Source organism: Scyliorhinus canicula, chromosome 9 (genome assembly GCF_902713615.1).
Source record: "Scyliorhinus canicula chromosome 9, sScyCan1.1, whole genome shotgun sequence".
Taxonomy (NCBI): domain Eukaryota; kingdom Metazoa; phylum Chordata; class Chondrichthyes; order Carcharhiniformes; family Scyliorhinidae; genus Scyliorhinus; species Scyliorhinus canicula.
Window position 1 is genome coordinate 125,880,142 of NC_052154.1, and position 22,634 is coordinate 125,902,775.

A 22,634-nucleotide genomic window follows, 5' to 3' on the forward strand; every position below is an offset into this window, starting at 1 on the left:
CCCACCGATCGTCGGGCCAGCCTCTCCAGCCCCGGCCCTATTTTGTTCCGCAGCCGGCCCCTGAACACCTGCGCCATGTTGCGTCGGGGCCGGGGAGTTGAGGTAGTCCCCCGTGCATGCGCGGGTTGGCACGCTGCCCAGTTGGCACCGGGAAGTGAGACTGGAGCAGCGTCAACTGCTCCAGCGCTGTGCTGACCCCCTATGGGGGTCAGAATCGGTAGTGCCCGCGCCCGTTTCGCGCCATCGTGAAACGTGACGGCATTGATGACGGTGCGGACACTCTTCCTCCATTTCAGAGAATCCTGCCGAGGGGATTTTCACAGTAACTTCATTGCAGTGTTAATCTAAGCCTACTTGTGACACTAAGAAAGATTATCATTATTAGAGAACAACTTGCCGCAATTAATTTTGTCAATTGTTTTCATCACTTTGGGAACACAAGTTTGGTCGCCTCAACGATAAACTTACGTTCAACTTCTTCAGAGTAAATCTGTGACATTGCAAATCAGGCAATGGCATTGTTCCCAATACTTTTAAAAATACTCTTGAGGTTCCCATATACATAATCATGTTTGGATCCTTATCTGGAGGCAGTTGCTTACATGAGTCTTCATTACTGTACCAACACAAATAATTTACAAAGACTGGGTTGAGTCAATTCTACAAGTTTGGATGAGTGTGAGGTCTACTCTACTCACCATCAATGTCTGAGTGATTTAGTATACTATCACTGAGATAATGAGTGGACCTTCCATCATCTGAAATTAAAAGATAAAATAGAAAAATGTCAATCAAAACCAACTTGAGTACTCAAGTCTATACCTGCAATGTTGAGGAGATCAGGCTATATCCTCTTGAGTTTAGAAGAATGGAGGGGGATGATTTAATTGAAAAGTATAAATTCATCCTCATTAAGAGGATGTGACAAGGTAAATTCTGACAGGTTGTTACACCTAACTGGAGAGTCTGGAACTGGAACCATAGTCTCAGGATAAGTTGTTACTCATTTCGGACTCAGTTGAGGAGAAATGTATTCACTCGGAGAGTTGTGAATCTTCGGAAATATCTATCTCAGAGGGTTTTAGATGTTCCATTTTTGTGTACATCCAATACTGAGATCAATAGATTTTTGGGCAATAAATGAATCAAGGGATGTGATGATAGGGAGGGAAAGTGGAGTTGAAATAGTAGCTCAGCCATGCTTTTATTGAATTGTAGAGAAGGCACTGGGAGCCATGTTCTTTCTTTTGGCTAACATCTACATATCTTATTTTTAAAATACAATTTATCCATAATTCCCCACATGCCAAGTTCCCTTCTTAGCTCGGTGGCATTAGAGAGAACAAGTGAACTTTTCATCTCTACAATCTTCTCTCTCAATTCTCCCATCCTGGGTAAAGCCTAGAGATTAACACAAAAGTAGCTAATAGCTGCCATGGTTACCTGAGCAGGAGACTCCTTGTTGTCCTCCTCTGCAGAAACAGAGATTGGGTGCGACGCAATAACCATTCCCACATCCAAAGGAACAAACAGCTATAAGCAAAGCAGAAAAGGTCATGGTTAACATGCAGTAAAATGTCATTGGAGAAAAATGCACTAATCAAACCTAGAACTAGTCTGCAAACAATTAGCAATTAGTCTGATTTATTTCAGAAAACATTTTCCCCAAATTGCTTGATTTTTCTGAGCTACTTTATCACTGCAGTCTTAATTTGAGACAAGTAATGTGCTTCAAAGGATATACTCATACCCGACACTCAACCACTGGAAAGTTATATGCACCAGTGGGAAATAACTTTTACTGGGCCATAGATGTGCAGCAGTGGCCCTGGAGATAGGACTGTGCTGGGAATTTATTAGAGGTTTATAAACAGAATGGGAGGAATCAAAGACTAATACAATGGGCTGGGGAAGATGGTGGCGCAGTGGTAATGTTGTGGGCTAGTGATCCAGCCATGCAGGCCAATGCTCTGGTGGAAGTTAAAATTCAATTAACTTTTGATTAAGAAGGCATATGCAATACTTTATCAACCCAGGCATAGAATATAAGAGCAGGGAGGTTATAATGGAGCTGTATATAACGCTCGTTATGCCACAGGTCTGGTAGTGTGTGCAGTTCTGGTCGCCACATTATCGGAAGAACCAATAGCACAAGTGCGGATGCAGAGGAGATTCACCAGGATGTTTCCTGGGCTGGGGCATTTCAGAGCGACTTGCTAGGCTGGGGTTTCTTGCCTTGGAGCAGAGTAGGCTTGTGGGGGACCTGATTGAGGTCTATAAAATTATGAGCAGACTAGATCGGGTGGAATGGAAGGAACTTTTTCCCTTTGAGGAGGAATCAATAACCAGAGGGCATGGATTTGAGGGAAGGGGGCAAGAGATTTAGAGGGGAATTGAGGAAAGACAGTTTCACCTGGAGGGTGATGGGAATCTGGAACTCACTGCCTGAAAGAGTGGTAGAGGTGGGAACCCTCACAACATTTAAGTAGAATTTAGGGTGGCACGTGGCACAGTGGTTAGCACTGCTGCCTACGGTGCTGAGGAGCCGGTTCGAATCCCGGCCCTGGGTCACTGTCCATGTGGAATTTGAACATTCTCCCCGTGTCTGCATGGGTTTCACCGCCACAACCCAAAGATGTGCAGGTTAGGTGGATTGGTCACGCTAAATTGCCCCTTAATTGGAAACAATAAATAATTGGGTACTCCAAATTTTTTTTAAAAAGGTATTTAGATGAGCAGTTGAAATGCCATAGCAAACAAGGCTACAGTCCAAGTGCTGGAAAATGGGATTGGAGTAAATAGGCGCTTAATGACTGGCATGGACATGATGGGCCGAAGGGATTCTTGTCCATGCTGTAAAAATGCTATGACTCTGTGAGTGGGTGGAGAAAAAGAGAACCAATGGCCGGCAGATGCATGGAATGGGCAGTGAATCAGAGGCTGGTAGAATAAAGATCAGAGGCTGACAGAGCAAACATTTGTGAATATTGGATGAGGACTGAATTTGGCTTGAATAATAATAATCTTTATTAATGTCACAAGTTGGCTTACATTAACACTGCAATGAAGTTCCTGTGAAAATACCCAAGTCGCCACACTGCGGTGCCTGTTCGGGTACACAGAGGGAGAACTCAGAATGTCCAATTCACCGAACAGCACGGGCGCGATTCTCTGCTCCCCCGCCGGGTGGGAGAATCGCAGGAGGGTCGCTCTGGCACCCCCCTCGATTCTCCCACCCCCGCTAAGAGAATCGCCGGTCGCCGTTTTTCCCGGCGACCGGCGAATCTCCGGCCCAGATGGGCCAAGCGGCCTGACGACCCCGACGGGTTCACGTCGGCGACAACCACACCTGGTCGTTGCCGGCGTGAACAGCGCGCGACAGGTAAGTGTGGGGCCTGTGGGGGCGGAGAGGGGATCAAGCACCACGGGCGTGCTTGGGAGGGGACTGGCCCGCGATCGGTGCCCACCGATCGTCGGGCCGGCGTCTCTAAGAGACGCACTCTTTCCCCTCCGCCACCCCGCAAGATCAAGCCGCCATGTCTTGCGGGGCAGCGGAGGGGAAGACGGCAACCACGCATGCGCGGGTTGGAGCCGGCCACCTGCGCATGCGCGGCTGACGTCACTTAGGCACCGCCGCGTCATTCTCTTTTTTTTTTTTTTTTTTAAATAATTTTTATTGAAAGAGTTTTTCCATACAGACATTTACCCCTACTAATTTTTAAATTATTTACAACACAATCCCTCTAGGCAAATGTCCCTCCCTCGCCCGCCCTCTCGCGCGCACCAGTCCCCCCCCCCCCCCCCCCCCCCCCCCCCCCCCCCCCCCCCCAGGCAACCTTAACAAACAAGGCAGCCTACAGTTTCAGACATGAGCAGTGAGCAGACTTGCCCGCGTTACAGTCGTGCATGTCCCCCCACGACCCTTGCTGCCCCCCCCCCTCCCCCCCCCCCCCCCCCCCCCCCCCGGGTTGCTGCTGCCACGACCCCGAACGTCTATCTCTGATCTAAAAAGTCAAGGAAAGGTTGCCACCGCCTGGCGAATCCCTGTACCGACCCTCTCAGGGCAAATTTGATCCTTCTAGCTGAATATAGCTAGCCATATCGTTAATCCAAGTTTCAACGCTTGGAGGCCTCGCGTCCTTCCATTGAATTAATATCCTTCGTCGAGCCACTAGGGACGCAAAGGCCAGTATTCCGGCCTCCCTAGCCTCCTGTACCCCCGGTTCTACCCCGACCCCAAAGATCGCAAGCCCCCATCCTGGTTTGACCCTGGACCCCACCACCTTCGACACCGTCCTTGCCACCCCCTTCCAGAACCCTTCCAGCACCGGACATGCCCAGAACATATGCACATGGTTCGCTGGGCTTCCCAGACATCTGACACACCTGTCCTCACCCCCAAAGAACCGGCTCATCCTTGTCCCCGTCATGTGAGCTCTATGCAGCACCTTAAATTGAATGAGGCTCAGTCTCGCACACGAGGAGGAAGAGTTGACCTTCTCCAGTGCATCCGCCCACGTCCCGTCTTCTATCTGCTCTCCCAGCTCCCCTTCCCACTTGGCTTTCAGCTCCTCCCCTGATGCTGCTTCCGCCTCCTGCATTATCTTGTAGATGTCTGATATCTTCCCCCCTCCGACCCAGACCCCCGAGAGCACCCTATCACTCGCCCCCTTACTGGGGAGCAGGGGAAACCCCTCCACCTGCCGCCTAGCAAATGCCTTCACTTGTAAATATCTGAACATGTTTCCCGGGGGAAGCTCAAACTTCTCCTCCAGCCCTCCCAGGCTCGCAAACCTCCCCTCTATAAACAGGTCCTTCAGCTGCCGTATGCCCACCCTGTACCAGCTCTGAAATCCCCCGTCGATGTTCCCCGGGATGAATCTATGGTTCCCTCTTATTGGCGCCGCCAACAGACCTCCCATTTCCCCCCTATGTCGCCTCCACTGCCCCCATATCTTGAGGGTGGCCGCCACCACCGGGCTCGTGGTGTACCTCGTGGGGGGGAGCGGCCATGGTGCCGTTACTAGGGCCCCCAGGCTTGTGTTGCCACAGGACGCCCTCTCCATTCGTTTCCAAGCTGCCCCCTCCCCTTCCATCATCCACTTGCGCACCATTGACACATTTGCCGCCCAGTAGTACCCCGAGAGATTGGGCAGTGCCAGCCCTCCACTGTCCCTACTCCGCTCCAAAAAGACCCTCCTCACCCTTGGGGTGCCATGCGCCCACACGTAGCTCATGATGCTACTCGTCACCTTTTTGAAGAAGGCCCTAGGGAGGAAGATGGGCAAGCACTGAAATAAAAACAAGAACCTTGGGAGGACCGTCATTTTGATTGACTGCACCCTCCCCGCCAGCGACAACGGTACCATGTCCCACCTCTTAAATTCCTCCTCCATCTGTTCCACCAGCCTGGAAAAGTTCAACTTGTGGAGGGTCCCCCAGTTCCTTGCCACCTGCACCCCTAAGTACCTAAAGCTCTTTCCTGCTCGCTTGAAGGGGAGTCTCCCAATACCCTCTCCCTGGTCCCCCGGGTGTATCACAAAAACCTCGCTTTTGCCCAAATTTAGTTTGTACCCCGAAAAGTCCCCAAACTCTGCTAATAGTTCCATTATCTCCGGCATTCCCCCTTCTGGGTCTGCCACGTACAGCAGTAGATCATCCGCATACAGCGATACTCGATGTTCCTCCCCTACCCTAGTCAGTCCTCTCCACCCCCCTGAACCCCTCAGTGCCATCGCCAACGGTTCAATCGCCAGTGCGAAAAGTAGGGGGGATAGGGGACATCCCTGCCTGGTCCCTCGGTGGAGCCCGAAATACTCCGACCTCCTCCCGTTTGTCACTACACTCGCCGTCGGGGCCGAGTAGAGCAACTTCACCCACTTAATAAACCCTTCCCCAAACCCAAACCGTTCCAACGTCTCCCACAGGTACTCCCACTCCACCCTATCGAATGCCTTCTCCGCGTCCAGCGCTACCACTATCTCAGCCTCCCCCTCCACTGCCGGCATCATAATTACATTCAGCAATCTCCGCACGTTCGTGTTGAGCTGCCGCCCCTTCACGAACCCCGTCTGGTCCTCATGGATTACCCCTGGCACACAATCCTCTATTCTAGCTGCCAGGATCTTTGCCAGCAACTTGGCATCCACGTTCAGAAGCGAGATAGGCCTGTAGGACCCGCACTGCACGGGGTCTTTATCCCGCTTCAATATCAGGGAGATCAGAGCCTGCGACATTGTCGGGGGCAGAACCCCCCCCTCTCGCGCCTCATTAAAGGCTCGTACCAGTACCGGTCCCACCAAGTCCACATTTTTCTTATAGAATTCCACCGGGAACCCATCTGGCCCCGGCGCCTTCCCCGCTTGCATCTGACCTATTCCCTTGACTAGCTCCTCTAGCCCTATTGGCGCCCCCAGCCCTTCTACCAGCCCCTCCTGGACCCTTGGGAACCTCAATTTGTTTAGGAAGTCCTCCATTCCCCCTCTCCTCGTCGGCGGCTCAGACCGATACAACTCCTTGTAAAAATCCCTGAAGACCCCGTTCACTTCTTGCCCCTTCTGCACTACCTTCCCGCCCCTCTCCTTCACTCCCCCAATCTCCCTAGCCGCATCTCGTTTGCGAAGCTGGTGTGCCAGCATCCTGCTCGCCTTTTCCCCATACTCATAGACCGCGCCCTGTGCCCTTCTCCACTGCGTCTCTGCCTTCCTGGTGGTCAGCAGGTCGAACTTGACCTGCAGGCTGCGCCGTTCTCCCAGCAGCCCCTCCTCTGGTGCCTCCGCATATCTCCTATCCACTTCCAATAGCTCCCCCATCAGCCTCTCCCTCTCCTGCCTCTCCTTTCTTTCTCTGTGCGCCCTTATGGAGATCAGCTCTCCCCTGATCACTGCCTTCAGGGCCTCCCAGACCATCCCCACCTGCACCTCACCCGTGTCATTCAAGTCCAGATAGCTCTCAATGCTCTTCCGGACCCTTTTACACACCTCGTCGTCCGCTAACAGCCCCACATCCAGCCGCCACAGCGGGCGCTGGTCCCGCGCCTCCCCCATTTCCACATCCACCCAATGCGGTGCATGATCAGAGATCACAATGGCCGAGTACTCAGCTTCCCGTACCCTCGGGATCAGCCCCCTGCTCAACACGAAGAAATCGATTCTGGAGTACACTCCATGGACGTGGGAGAAAAAGGAATACTCCCTCGCCCTCGGCCTACCAAACCTCCATGGGTCTACTCCTCCCATCTGCTCCATGTACCCCCTCAGCACTTCTGCCGCTGCCGGCCTCCTATTGGTCCTTGAGCTCGATCTGTCTAGCCCGGGGTCCAGCACTGTGTTAAAGTCCCCCCCCATGATCAAGCCCCCTGCCTCCAGTCCCGGAATGAGGCCCAATAGGCGCCTCATAAAACCCGCGTCATCCCAGTTCGGGGCATATACGTTGACCATCACCACTTTCTCCCCCTGCAGCTTACCCTTCACCATCACATACCTACCCTCCTTATCCGCCACCACCTCCTCCGCCACGAATGACACCCTCTTTCCCACCAGAATCGCCACCCCCCGGTTCTTTGCGTCCAATCCAGAGTGGAACACCTGTCCCACCCACCCCCTTCTCAGGCGAACCTGGTCCACTACCTTCAAATGGGTCTCCTGTAACATTGCTACATCAGCCTTCAGTCCCTTCAGGTGTGAGAATACCCTTGATCTCTTGACCGGCCCATTCAACCCCCTCACGTTCCAAGTGATCAGCCGGGTCGCGGGACGACCCGCCCCCTTCCCCTGCCGATTAGCCATGTCCTGTTCCCTGCTCGCCCCGGGTCGACCCTCCCCTTCTGACCCGCTCCCCATGGCGATGTCCCCCTCCCCCCACCTCTCCAGTCCTCCACTTCCCGTTTCTGGTCTTTTCAGCAGCAACCCGGTGTCCCCCCCTAACCCCCCCTCCCCCCCCCCCCCAGGCTAGGACCCCTCCTAGCCGCGATGTACCCTCCATCGTACTCCCGTAAGTCAGCTGGTTCACGCTGACCCGGCTGCTCCTGCCACACTCCGACTCCCCCCGGCTCGGGGGGGGGCCTCCCCCCCCTTGCCACTCCTCCCTGGCCCCGCTCCAGCGCGGGAAAGGTCGCCATTGCTAGCCACGCCCTGCACTCCTCCCGTCCCCCCTCCTCTGCCCCACGCGCGGGAAAACAGAGGAAAGCCCGCGCTTTCGCCCTGCCACACCCCACCCCGCCATCTTCAGCTCCACCCCCGTCCCCGTCCATGCCTGTAAAAGAACCCCCCCTAGGGGCCCATATCCCCGATCTGCTCTCCCCCCCCGTCCCACCTCCCCAACTTAACATTATAAATAACAGATAAATAACAAATAACGATGTACTTAACAGTCGCCCTCTACCAAACAGCATAAATAGCCATAAATAACCATGAATAACCACAATAACAATAACTAAGGGAAGTTGGCAAAGGGGGAAAAACATCAGAAGAAAAACCACAGCAAGAGTTCAAAATCCAAACAGAGAATTCAGCTGAAAGTACCCGAGCGGCTACGGCCGCCAAGTATCCCCTGGGTCTAATTCGAGTCCAGTTTCTCTTCCTGTACAAAGGCCCACGCCTCCTCTGGGGACTCAAAATAGTGGTGTTGGTTCCTGTAGGTGACCCACAAGCGCGCTGGCTGCAGCATTCCGAACCTGATCCGTTTTGCATGTAGCACCGCCTTCGTCCGGTTGTACCGGGCCCGCCGCTTTGCCACCTCCGCACTCCAGTCCTGGTAGACCCTCACCGTCGAATTCTCCCACTTGCTGCTCCTTTCCCTCTTGGCCCACTCCAGCACTCTCTCACGGTCGCTGAGTCGCTGGAACCGCACCAGCACCGCCCTCGGGGGCTCATTTGCTCTTGGCCTCCTAGCCATGACCCTGTAGGCCTCTTCCAGCTCCAGGGGCGAGGGGACGGCCCCTGCCCCCATCAGGGAGCTCAGCATTTCTGCTACATATCCCGGGAGGTCTGACCCCTCCAGGCCTTCTGCCAGGCCCAGGATCCTCAGGTTCTTCCGCCTCATTCGGGTATCCAGCTCCTCAAAACGGCTCTGCCATTTCAGGTGGAGTGCCTCGTGCACCTCTACCTTTCCCACGAGGACCGTGGCCTCCTCCTCCCTCACAGTCATCTCCTGTTGCAGCTCCCGAATCGACGCCTCTTGGGTCGCCTGGGCTCCCATCAGCCTGGTGGTCGTCGCATTCATTGACTCCAAGAGCTCCATTTTCAGCTCCGTAAAGAAGCGCAGGAGAGCGGCCTGCTGCTCCTCCGCCCATTTCCTCCATTCCTCGGGTGCGCCACCGGCCGCCATTTTGGTCTTCTTCCCCCGCTTTTTTTTGGGAGCTGCTGTTGCTTTCTTTACCACCCCACTCCGGGTACCGACCATAAAGTTGGTCTGGTTCTCTTCAGGGAGCCTTCCCCCACCGGGATTTGTCCTTACAGCGCCGTTGGGGCCCTCCAATCGGCCCGAAAACACCTTTGTAGCAGGAGCAGCCAAACGTGCGACTTAGCTGGTCATAGCCGCAACCGGAAGTCACCGCCGCGTCATTCTCGGCACACTGCCTTGACGCAAGTGTCAAGGCCCGGCGGCCGAGTTCCTCGCAACGCCGCTCCTAGCCCCCCGGGGGTGGGGTAGGATAGGAGGCGAGGAGCGGCCTCCGACGCCGTCGTGAAACACTCCGGGTTTCACTCCGGCGTCGGCCGTTGCGGAGAATCCCGCCCCATATCTTTTGGGATTTGTGGAAGGAAACCGGAGCACCGGAAGCAAACTCACGCAGACACGGGGAGAACATGCAGACTCTGCACGGGCAGTGACCCAAGCCTGAATCTAACCCGTGACGCACCGCTGTGAAGCAACAGTGCTAACCACTGTGCCACCCATAAAAAATGAGGGTCTCACAGTTGAATCTCGTTTTGGCACCTACTGTTCAGGACCATACATGAAGAGCAGTCACTTGGAGGCCAAAGTGCTCTCTGTGCATATCCCAGAACACTTAGCAAGAGCAATGGTGTGGGGGTGGGGGCGGGGGATGCGCATGAGGAAAGAGAAGCATATTAAGTAAGTTATCTGCATCAGGATGACACAGAGCAGCCCCACATGACATTCTCAATCTCAGACAAGGAGCAGGTTGCCCCTTGCCAGGCCACACTAATGCCCTCACCTGGGGTCGGGTGCTTTTTGGCGCCGCCTTTTTGGCCCCGATCTTTTGGCGCCGTTTTTTTGGCGCTAGTTGTTATGGCGCTCATTTTTTTGGCCCACCACGGTTTGGCGCCAAAATTAAAATTAAAGCATGTAAATAAATGGAAACTAGGATTTAAGATGAATTAGCTTGTGATACCAATCAATTATCCCTATTCTCCAAATAACTCAAGGTTCAGATCGAGGGCGGGATTCTCCGTTTAATAGAATGTTGATAGTCTGCTAGGGTCCTGGAATGAAATTAAACTAGGATAAAAAACGAAACCTTTATTCAGGATAAAAATACGAAACCTTTATTCTGGATAAAAAACGAAACCTTTATTCAGGATAAAAATACGAAACCTTTATTCTGGATAAAAATACTAAACCTTTATTCTGGATAAAAATACTAAACCTTTATTCTGGATAAAAATACTAAACCTTTATTCTGGCATAAAATATTTATGTAAAAGATATAATTAAAACTCAGTAATTTAATGTATTTTGTAATTGTGAGCTATACCACGCAAATATTCTAATGGTTCTCTCTCATCGAACTGGCGCACAATATTCAAAATGCGCTCGTCAGCTCTCACATACTTAAGAAGTTTTTGTTTTGGAGCATGGCTAGCAACCAATTGTTCATAATATGCATCTCGGTTCTTTTGAATTTTTCTCAGTCCATCAATAAATTTCCATATAATGGGGTGGTGAACTCCTAATTCCGCATATACCTTTCTATGTGCTGCTTCTGCGTGATTGTTAGTTCAGTCCTCTCCGTTGATTGTTCGATTGTACTGGTTCCACATCTCTGAAGGAAAAAGAGGGGGCCGCCTGCCATTGCCTCTTCTCATTGGTCGTCCTACGTAATTATCTTCAAACCAGTTAAGCAGCGATTGAAGTTCTACCGGCAAGTCTTCTGACAGGGTATCGATGTAGTTATCCAAGTAAGGAACAGGCACGAAGCATAAGGCTATGATCATTTTAGCTCTTAAAGCAAATTCGGAATCACTGTTATATAAAACCTGGCACCCAATCTGTTTAAGGTGCTTGTACACATTATGAGCGAAATGGAAGAAACATCCTTGTATCCTTACTCCTGGAAAACATTCTTCCATTGCAGAAATAGCTGCCTGTTCACCAAAAGATCGGCGCCAAAATGCGGGGCCAAATGGTACCATTCCCCTCACCTGTCTCTCACTCAGTACAGATATGCACACAGAGAATGTCTAAGCAAAGTAGAGACCATGAGGAGCAAAGTTGTTGCACAGCAGCACAGAGTTTAAAGAAGTTTGTCACAGCAGGGATAAATTTTGTTGAGCACTCATCATCAGGAAGGTAAGATTCCTTCAACAAAAACCCACATTGAAGCATTTGCTCTCATTTTGACTTACGGATTATACATTGTCCACTGCCCAGCGTTGGACTCCACCCGAGGCAGCATCCATTCCCATACCGCGATTGGCAAATATGAGGGCCTTGGCGATACCTGCAAACAAAAGGCAAAAAGAAAGCCTCAGAGAGATTGCAGTCACAAAGCAAATGGCAAAAACTGACTCCTGTGAAAATGCAATTTAACTAAATAGTTTTTAAGAGGAAAATTCTGCAGTAACTCTCATTGACTCCCAAATTCTAGCCAGGGATTTAACTAAATAAATGACGTGATTTACAGGTTCATGTATCCATTGCACACATACGCAGTTAAGTAATATCATCCTTTACACACAGTCTCAGTTTCCCAATGTTGAAAATTCACTTGAGAAATCAAAAATAAATTGGAGTTCACACTGCTATAAGATAGGCTGCAGTCACATTCACCCAGTCTTGTCATTTTCCCTTGTACTGATGACATACAACCCAGCCGCACCGCCAGGCATTGAAGTTTTCAACTGCAGCTATTGTGTTCCAAGTTTAAATCCCTAGAGGCATTTAACACTTCTGTTACCTGCTATAGCAGTAGTTTTGCAATTCCATTAAGACTAGCATTCCACATTTATTTTTCAAAAATATACTCAATTTGTAAAATTTGCAAAAATACATGGCACAACAGTTCAACGTTGACAAGTGCAATATAGATTGCCTTATTACACTTGCCGTTTCAGGTTATATTTGCTGCGTACATTCACATTTCAAGTCAAACATTCTTTGGACCATCACTGTCTGACATATGTTCAATAGCAGTTTGCCTTCTGAGCATTTTCTTCAAATGTTTTAGCACAGTGGGCTAAACAGCTGGCTTTTAATGCAGAACAATGCCAGCAGCGCGGGTTCAATTCCCGTACCGGCCTCCCCGAACAGGCGAATGTGGCGACTCGGGGCTTTTCACAGTAACTTCATTGAAGTCTGCTTGTGACAATAAGTGATTATTATTATTATCATCATTATGTTCAGTGTCCGTTTGGTTCAGTGGTAACACTCTCTTCGCTTGGTCATTGATCCTACTCCAGGAACTCGAGTATGTCATCTTGGCGGACATTCAGTGAAGTATTGAAAGAGTGGCATTTTATTGTTTTGGTGGGATCTTCTGCAAAATGACTGCTGCCTTTGCCTACAAATAAAATTTATTGACCGTGAAGAGGTTTGGACAACCTGAGGAACAAATAAATAATTTCCAATGATAAATTTACACTTTTTATAAATGTGCAAGATGTCTTTTCCTTCCTTTTTTTTCCTTATCAGGGTTCTTAATGGCCAGATGGCATGCTGTATGAGCTAACATATCACACAACATTCAGCACACACGTATGCATTGCTGCCTGTTGCATAACATTCTGGAATATAATAACAGCAAGATCCTAAAAGTTCAAACATTTGCATAATTTGAATGAGATGACTAAAGACCGGGAGGTTAGTATAAATTTGTCCGATTTCAATCTAGATTCCTGATCTAATTCATAGAGCATACATGATCCATTTAGTTAACATCGAGGTCATTCGGTCTCTCGAGCCTACTTCACCATTCAATTTGATCGTATTGATCTATACCTCAACTTCAATGACCCCAATTTCTCTCCATCTGCCCTGTCAAATTCTATTAACATTTTAAGCACCTCAATCAGATCATCGCACAATCAGTATTTCTCCTGATGTCCTCAAAGTTGTATTCTTCAATAATGTTGCTCAGGCTCTTGGAATGAACTGGCATTTTTGCTGGTATATCCTCAATTTGGAACATAGTTGCCACATCTTTATTTTTATGCAAAGTTCACCTTTTGTCCAGTTTTCTCCCTTACAACGAAACAGGGAGCTCTCCTGTTCTGAACTGCTCACATGGTGTTTGTGACTGGCAGCTGCATAAGTAGGAAATGGGAGCTGGTTCATTCTTCTAAAGATTGAGTTTCCTTTTGCTGTACACCGACCCACCTGCAGATGTGCACTTCCTCAGAAATAATACCATTTGCCTTCAACTTTCTTTTCCGTTTGCTGCATTGCCATCATCAAATTTACCTTCCAGAGAATGTTTTTTGGCTCATTCTCCATTCTGCTTTCTGATGACTCATTGAACTATGCCAATTCTGACGCTTGAGTTGATCACAGTCTTTCTCTAATGGTTGACCCGACTGCTTTGAAGTATGGCCTTTAATAATTTGTGTTCAAAGTCCACAATCTTTCTTGAATTTTACTTGGTCATGCCTTAGTCATGTTTGGAACTGATCCACCATCAGTCTTGATTTTGGCTGGGCTGATTTCTCACACAGACTTTGCCTTGGCTGTGCAATGATTAGTTAGTGCTGCTTCAGTAAGGCCCCAACGAGCACTCTCCCCTAAATAAAGAAAACTCATTATTCCTCCATAATTTCATGCAGCAGAGTCTGTTTCTGCTCAAATTCAGAATGATTAAATGTAGTCATACATAGAACATAGAACATACAGTGCAGTAGTCATTTCTGTTTCCTGTCCTTTCAATTGAGGACATGGGATACTGGGCATCAAAAAGAGGTAGGATGCTAGCATGCTCAGAGCAGATTCTTCAACCACATGTAGTCAGATAATGTTTATATAAAATTGGTTTCAAATGAAATTGAAAATGAAATATATTGTTTTTTATTGTGTTCATTTTCCACATTCAGCCAGAGCTAAATGTGTTATCTCCAGGACTCTGTGTACGCATTTATACATAAACAGTTGATCCCCAAAGCACTGTCAAGATTAAATGTAATCTAAAAGTAAAGAGGGAGTAGAAGGCAAGAAATAATTGCGCCACTAACTGAAAGTATAATTCAGACTCCTTTTTCAGTCATTCTTCCTGGCCTTGTCTTCATATAATATTTTCACAAACTATTGGTGTTTTAGGAAATGGATGGCTCGGAATGGTTCCAGCACAGAAGGTACGCCACAGAACCAGATGAAAAGCTGGGAGACACAAAACTGACGTGCTGCAGTGCTACCATTGGCAGTTAAAACTTGATAAGTTGAGACAGTCTCCTCTGTAAATATCAACATAAAATTCTTAATGTGATGAGAGATGTTTTTATTTTTAATATTTTTAAGGCCCAGTGTGTTATTCCGTGAAGCAGGTTTGTGTGAGTGAGTGAGTAACTAATCTCATCAAATTTAAGACAGGGATTGTCTGTGAGCTTTAGGATATCAAAGGAGTTTAGGTGGTAAGAGGTCTTACAATTTAGAAAAATTCATAAATAAGCAAGAAAAGGTTAATAATTTTATTTGGCCCAGAAAAGGGGGCAACAGGGAGAACGTGAAAGATATTTATATTTTGGGAAAGAGGTACTGGGGGCAATGGAATTGAAGATTAAAGGGAAAATGAACATTGAAATGAGATGTTGAGCTGTTTTGGGACTTGGTTGGCACAGCAATTAACATCTGCTGAATCAGAACAATAATGGGAACATTGATCAAACATAATAAGTCAATTTCCTGTGGCACAGGAAATCAATGAACATTGTCTCTTCCTTCATTTTATTTCACTGCCCTCATGTTGCAGTTGTACTCTCTTCCTTCCCTCCAATTCCATTTTTCTTCTGTTGCTCCTCCCGTAATTCTTCATTTTGCTTTTTCTTCCTTCTTTTAGGTGAGAAGTAGTGGATGTCATGACATGGTTCAAGTGTTATGAGGAAAGGAGTCTTCAACAGCTAAAGGCTGGGGTTGCAGGAAAAATATGGCCCTCAAGTGCTCCTTTCTCACCCCTCCTTGATTACAAACAAATTAACATCTTAAACAGCAGCAAATGTAGGCCATTGAGCCCCTCAAACCTGTTCTGCCATTGGATATGATCATGGCTTATCTGTTTGTGTTTCAATTTCTTCATTCCCATCTACCCTGATACCTTTTGATCCCTTTGCCTGACAAGAATCTATCTACTTGCGCCTTTAAAATATTCAATGATCTCACCCCCACCATCTCCTGAGGCAGACAGTTTGAAAGTCACAAAACCCTGAGAGAAAACAAATGCTCATTAAAAGGGTGACCCCTAATTTTAAAACAGTGCTCCCGACCTGTCGACTCATCTAGAAGAGGAAACATCCTTTCCACGCCCACCTTGTCAAGACCATTCAGGACCTAATAGACTTCAATTGCGTTGTCCTTCACGCTTCCAAACAGGAAACAAGCTCAGTCCATCCAACCTATCCTCATAAGACAACCTGCTCATTTCAGGTATCAATTTGGTAAACCTCCTCTAAACAGTCTCCAAAGCATTTACATCCTTCCTGAAATAAGGGAACCAAAACGGCACACAGTACTCGAGATGTGGTCTCACCAATGCCCTGTTTAACTGAAGCAGACATCTTTACTTTTATGTTCAGTTCCTCTCGAAATAAAGGATAACATTCTATGAGCTTCTTAATTAATTGCTGCACCTGCGTACTAACCTTTTGTGACTCATGCAGGAAAACACCAAAATCCCCCTGCACCTCAGAACTGCAGCTGTTCTCCTTTCAGCAATACTCTTTTTTTGTACCTGCCAAAGTGAACTTCACATTTTCCTACAATTTATCCTACACTTTACTCTATCTGTCAGATTTTTGCCCACTCACTCAACCTATCTATATCCATCTGCAGCCTACTTATGTCCCCTTTACAACAGAATTTCCTCCCATCTTTGTGTCATCTGCAAATTTAGCTCCCATGCTTTCACCTTTCACTTCCCTTATCAAAGTCATTGATATAAATTGGTAAAAATTTGAGACCCCTGTGGGACTCCACTCGTCACATCCTGTCAATCAGGAAAAGACCCATTTATGCCCAGTTTTCTGCCAGCCAGACAATCTTCTATCCACGCTAATATGTTACTTCCTACACCAGAAGTTTTTATTTTCCACAGTAGCCTTTGATATGGCTCCTTATCAAATACCTTGTGAAAATCAAAGTATAGCACTCCACAGGTTTCACTTTATCCACAGTGCATGTTACTTCTTTAAAGAACTCCAATAAATTGGTTCAACATGTTTTTCCCTTTCACAAAAGCATGCTGATTCACAAAACCATGCTGATTTTAAAAAGAATTTTTATTCAAGTTTTTAACATTTTAAAGTAAACCCAAAACAAAACCCCAAACCTGCCCCCCAACAGCCCAACGCATCCCTCCCACTCCCTCTCTACCCCCTAGTCGTTGATGGTAACCAGCTCATTGAATGTAGTATAAACAAGCCCCAGCTCTTGTGGAACCCCTCACTCGCCCCTCTCAAAGCAAATTTCACCTTTTCCAAGTGCAAAACCTTTATTAAATCCTCCAACCACACCAAGGCACAAGGCGGAGAGATTGACCTTCACCCCAGCAGGACCTGCCTCCGAGCAATCAATGAGGCAAAGGCTAAAACATCTACTCGCGCTCCCGTCTGCAACTCAGGCTAGTCCAACACCCAGAATGTGGCCCCCAGGGGACTGGGCTCTAAATCCACATGCAGGATCGTCGACATGGTGCTGAAGAACCACCTCCAAAATGTCTCCAACTTCGGGCAGGACCAGAACATATGTACATGATTGACTGGACCCCTCCTCCCATCAAAAAACTGGCTCATCTTCAACTTCGTCAGGTGCGCTCTGTGGCTAACTTTAGCTGTATCAACCCCAGCCTTGCGCACAAGGTTGAAGCATTCACCCTCCTCAGCCCCTCACAGCACAGCCCCTCCGAGAGCACCATCCCCAACTCCTCATCCCACTTGGCCTTAACCTCCTCCAGAGATACCCTATCCTCCTCTAAAATGCTCCCATAGATTGCAGAGATGACCCCCCCTCCCCCACCAACCCCACCACTGACAACACCCCCTCCAGCAATGAGGAGCACAAAACCATCGGTAAAGCCAGGAAAACCTTTTTCGCAAAATCCTGCACCTACATATACCTGAAAACCTCCCCATGCGGGATTCCAAACTTCAAACTTGCAAACTGCCCTTCTAAAAATACACCCTTCATTACCAACCCCCCCGTCCCTCCCATCCACAAAATCTAGCATCGATCTTCACTGGCTCAAACCCATGGTTCCCTCGGATCAGCATCAACCTCGACCCGCTCCAACTTAAAGTGCTGCCTAAATTCCCTCCATATTTTCAGTATGACCACTACCACCAGATTCCACGAATATTTCCCAGGGGCAAACGGGAGCAGCGCCGTTGCCTGCACCTGCAACCCGACCCTTTACAAGAGCATGCCTCCATTCTCACCCACAAAGCCTCCGTCTCCCTACTCCACCCTGAACCTTGTCAACATTCGCCGCCCAATAATAGTGTAACAGGTTCGGAAGGGCCAGGCCACCCCTCCCTACTGCTACCCTCTCTGAAGCACCGTCCTCCTAATCCTTGCCACCTTCCCTGGCCAAATGAACAACAAAACCAACCTATTCACTCCCATAACAAAAGATTTTGGCAAAAAACCTGGAGGTACTGAAGTAAAAATAAAAACCGCGGCAAGATATTCATCTTAACCGCCTATTCTTGGCCTGCCAACAAGAGGGGAAGGCTATCCCACCTCACTAAAGCTGTCTTGATTCTGTCCATCAGATTTGTAAAGTTCAACTTACAGAACCAAGACCTATCCCGAGCACCTGCTGTCCCAGATTCCTAAAGTGGGGTTGTTGCCACCCGAAAGGGTGGACCGTCTGCCGCGACTCCCGCCCCTGGAGAAGACACCATAAAACATTCACTTTTTCCCAAATTTTAATTGTAGCCTGAAAATGCCCCAAATCTCCCACGCAGTCCCATTATATCCCCAACTGAAGAGTCAAAATTGGAGATATACAGCAACAGATCATCAGTATACAGGGACACTCTATGCTTTGCCCCCGCCCCCTCACTATCCGCCTCCACATATCAAAGCACCTCAAACAGAAGGTGGGGGGGGGCATGGGGCACGCCTGCCTTGTTCCCCTGTGCAACGGGATGTACCCTGAATGCATCTCATTGTGCGCACGCCATCGGATCCCTATGCACCAATTTCACCCACGCCACAAACCTGGGCCCAATCACAAACCTCCTCAACAACGCTCCACTCCACATGATCAAACGCCCTTTTCCACATCCAGCGGCCTCACCTCCAAGGAGACATCAGGGGCGGGATTCTCCCCTACCTGGCGGGAGATCCCGGCGCCGAAGAGTGGCATTAACCACTCCGGCGTCAGGCCGCCCCAAAGGTGCGGACCTCCGCACCTTCAGGGGCTAGGCCCTCCCTGGAGTGGTTTGCGCCCCGCCGACTGGCGGGGAAGGGGCTTGGCGCCATGCCAACTAGCGCCGAAGGGCCTCCGCCGGCCGCCGCGAGTTGATGCATGCGCTGGAGCGCCAACATGTGCTGGCATCATCCCCGCGCATGCGCAGAGGACTTTGTTTCCGCACCAGCAATGGCGGACCGCTACAGCCGCGGTGCAGAAGAATAGAGTGCCCCCAAGGCACAGACCCGCCCGCGGATCTGTGGGCCCCGATTGCGGGCCAGGCTACCGTGGGGGCACCTCCCAGGGCCAGATCCCCCCGCGCCCCCCCCCAAGAACCCCAGAAGCCGACCGCACCGCCAGGTCCCGCCGGTAAGGACCTACTCCAATTTACGCCTGCGGGACTGGCACAAAACGGGCGGTCACTCGGCCCAGCAGGGGGTCGTAGAATCCCACCCCAGAACTGAGTGCTCGAACAGCCATTATTCTCCAGGATCTTCAAATTTCAGGGTGCATTGGAAAGGATGTGGGGGACACAGAGTTCAACTCGGGGTCGGAGCTGGGGTTCAGTCTCTCAATTTTTAGGGGGAGGGGTCACTAGCAGGCCTCAATTTACCTTCCTTTCGGGGCACTGCTTTCTTTAAGAGGGGTCTGGAGGCTGACATGCAGGCATAGCTTCCCGCGTCCTCCTTGTTGAGCTTGTGCTCACGTTGCCCTGAGGGAATTCCCATCCTCGGTGAGAGTTGGAAAGTGGGTGGAAAGAAGTGGGTCACCATTGGGGACAACTGTAAGGTTCTTAGGTGAAATTTAATGAGAGGACTGGCTGAAAGGGCAGAGTAGGAACTCAGGAATGGGATGCATCCCTTCCTCATGAGGAATGAAGGCCCACTCACTTGGGGAAGCATAGCTGCAGTGTGAGTACAACCCCACAGTCAGTCAGCACTGTGAGGGCAAAGGGGTTAAGCTCGGTGGCATTTCAATTCCACTTGACTGTCAGGAATTAGTGTGTTGGGCTGTGAATTGGGAGAAGCACATCAGTGCAGGCGCGAGCCCCTTGCAGCCACTCAACTGCCCTGTCTCCTTAAAGTTTAGGGTCCAAGCACCTAATCCTGGTGGATTTAAGAGGGACACCTGTGGGAATTTGTCAGTATGAGAGGGGAGGGTGTGAGGCTTAGTGGACAGGCAGCCTCTAAGGAGGAAGTGTATGGATGGAGCGTCCATAACAGTTAGAGAGAGGGGTTCTCTCAGATCCCTGAAATGTTTGCGGGAGAGCAGCAGCTGGAGGGATGGCTTGTTGGGTGCAGGGGGCACCCACTCAGGAGGTGGCTGATGACGTTAGAACGGAGGCCACAAACACCTACAGAGACTCGCTATAACAAGACTCATGCATCAACGCATGCGCTGGTCGAGCAAGCGATTAGATTGTTCAAGGTGCAGTTCCCGTGCTTGGACTAGTTGGAGGGGGATGGGGGGGTGGGCTGCCTGGCAATACAGACCCAGAGGGTGTCCTGCATTATTGTGGTCTGCTGTATTCGCTACATCTTGGTGCTGCAGAGGGAAGATCAGCTGGACCAAGAACATATGAAGGAATGCCACATCTCCTCAGATGAGCAGCAGGCCAAGGAGGGCAATGAGGGGCTACCCATGGAGAAGGAGGAGGAAGGACCTCCTGCCTTGACCAGGGCCCTTGTGGGCTGATGTGCTGGGGACACCTCATAGCCTGTCAAGGACTAGGGAATGAGGAGCTATCCCACTGTGGGGAATGTAATCTCATCATTGCTGTTATTCCAGCAGTAGGTTCTCGTGTTGGTTCCCAGTTCCATGGGCAGAGCGCAAAGGCCTTTGGTCGGACTCCGCAGGAGAACAAGTGCTGGGGAGGTGTTTAAATGGAGTTACACAAAGTTTCCCTGTGGTGAGAAAATCAGCGGGAAGCTGCCAAGACCACACCGGGACTCATGTAAGGAAAAAAAAATTTGTTTAAGAGGCTCAATATCCCATGAAATCTCCCACCAAAGCCATCTGCGGGATTTGCACCATTCTCACCGGAACTGACATTTTTCCATTTTTTGGTCAGATTCCGCCCTACATCTTCATTAAGAGTTATGAAATATCTCCTTAAATTAAGATTTAAATTGCCCATGATTATTGAAGCATCTTTCTTACAACCCCACAATATTTCATGATTAATGCTCTGTTTAATAGTGAAGCCAATATTTGGGAGCTACTCCCATAAATACTATTTCTCACCTCCACCTAAATAGAGACTACATTCTGATCTTCCAATTCAAGATCATTTTTCACTTGTGTATGATTGCCTCCTTTATGAAGAGAGCGACTGCACATCTTTTTTCTTTCTTCCTGCCTATCCTATATACCAAATACCCCTGAGTATTCAGTTCCTAGTCATAGTCATTTTGCAACCACGTCACTTGTTATGGCTATCATTTCATAACCATTTATTTTTATAGCTCTTTCAATATATCCATCGACTTAAAAATTCTGCAAATATTTAGACAAAGAGCTTTTAGTTCTATCTTTTTCCTTGTTATAACCCTTTTCTGCTGGTACACTGTTATGCCGACATATTTTGTCCCTCATCATGGCTTCTCCGTTAATGATTCTCCATGTCCCTAATCTGTACTATTATCCTGTCTTTTCTCATTAAATGTTGAAACACCCCTCATGTGAACCTTTCCCACACCACAATGACCTCCCACCCCCTATTATTAGTTGATAAAGTCCTCTCCACAGCCCAGGTTTAATGACTGGCCAGGACACTGGGCCCAGCATTGATCAAGTGAAAGCCTTCCCAACAGCACAGCCCCCTTTTTTCTTGTACTGGCGTCAGTGTCTAGGAATCAAAACCCACATTCCACATCAATCTTAGAACCACGTATTATTATAATCCACAAAGATCGTATAGAGTGGGAAACAATTAACTTCCCCGTGAACCTTGCAGAATACGAGCTCCCCTGTTAAGGTGGTGGGGGACCTCTGAACAATGTATAGCTGTATAGAATATAAAGCCGGCCAGTTAGGCACCAGCAAGGCAGACCCAGTTGGAATCAACTGTGTGATATGTATAATAGTTATTGTAAATAAACTAAGTTTCTTTGAATGACTCGGTGTGGATTCCTTCATGGCCTCAGAAAATGCATCTAACTCCCTGATCTTATTTACCCCGTGCCAACTTGTTTGTGCCTCAGGTCACACAGCCTACCCAGTTGGTGCACTGCCAGGATCACTAATTTGAACAATAATAGTCCTGGTCATGAATTTGTATGTCACTCTGCAAAGCTCAGGCATGAGGCTGAAAGATGGTCCGTTATTCCTTAAATAATTAGGCATTTAAATTGCAGGTAACTTTTTTCTATTACAAAGTACCTGAAGTCTTTCTGGAGGTCTTTTGTGTTGAGTTCCTGGATTTAATGACGAGTGTTGTTGCCCCCGACAGGGAGGGCAGACGATGCAGTGGGGGAGGAATCACTGATGGAGATGGACAGGGGGGGGGGGGGGGGGGGGGGGGGGGAGATGCCATAGCCCAGCCCAAAGGGGAAGAGGCACCATGACGGCCTCAAAGACCACCCTCAATAAGACAAGTGACAAGAAAGGTCAACTCGCCAAGTTTGATGCCATTGAATGCATCTTCCTGGTTGGCTGTGTGGCCTGAGGCACAAACAAATTGGCACGGGGTAAATAAGATCAGGGAGTTGAATACATGGCTCGAAGATTGCTGTGGAAAGTTGGTTTTGATTCCTAGGCACCTGCACCAGAACAGGGAAAAGGAAAAAGAGCTGTACTACAAGACGCTGTCCCATCATGCATATGGTCAAGGTCATTGAAT

General features: G+C 48.9%; 1 protein-coding gene across 11 annotated transcripts in view; it reads right to left on the reverse strand.

The window, feature by feature from the left end:
- Positions 1–22,634, reverse strand: part of LOC119971661 (von Willebrand factor C and EGF domain-containing protein-like) — a 490,550-nt gene that overhangs the window by 360,916 nt on the left and 107,000 nt on the right. For all 11 annotated transcript variants that reach the window (XR_005461886.1, XR_005461887.1, XM_038807512.1 and 8 more), the window contains exons 2-4: positions 11,589–11,683; positions 1,444–1,533; positions 699–758 (exon numbers count right to left, since the gene is read on the reverse strand). Coding sequence is in view for 9 of the 11 variants with exons in the window: in XM_038807512.1 (XP_038663440.1) it covers positions 699–758; positions 1,444–1,533; positions 11,589–11,683 (245 nt within the window). In the remaining 2 variants the exon portion in view is untranslated. The remainder of the gene's footprint in view (positions 1–698; positions 759–1,443; positions 1,534–11,588; positions 11,684–22,634) is intronic.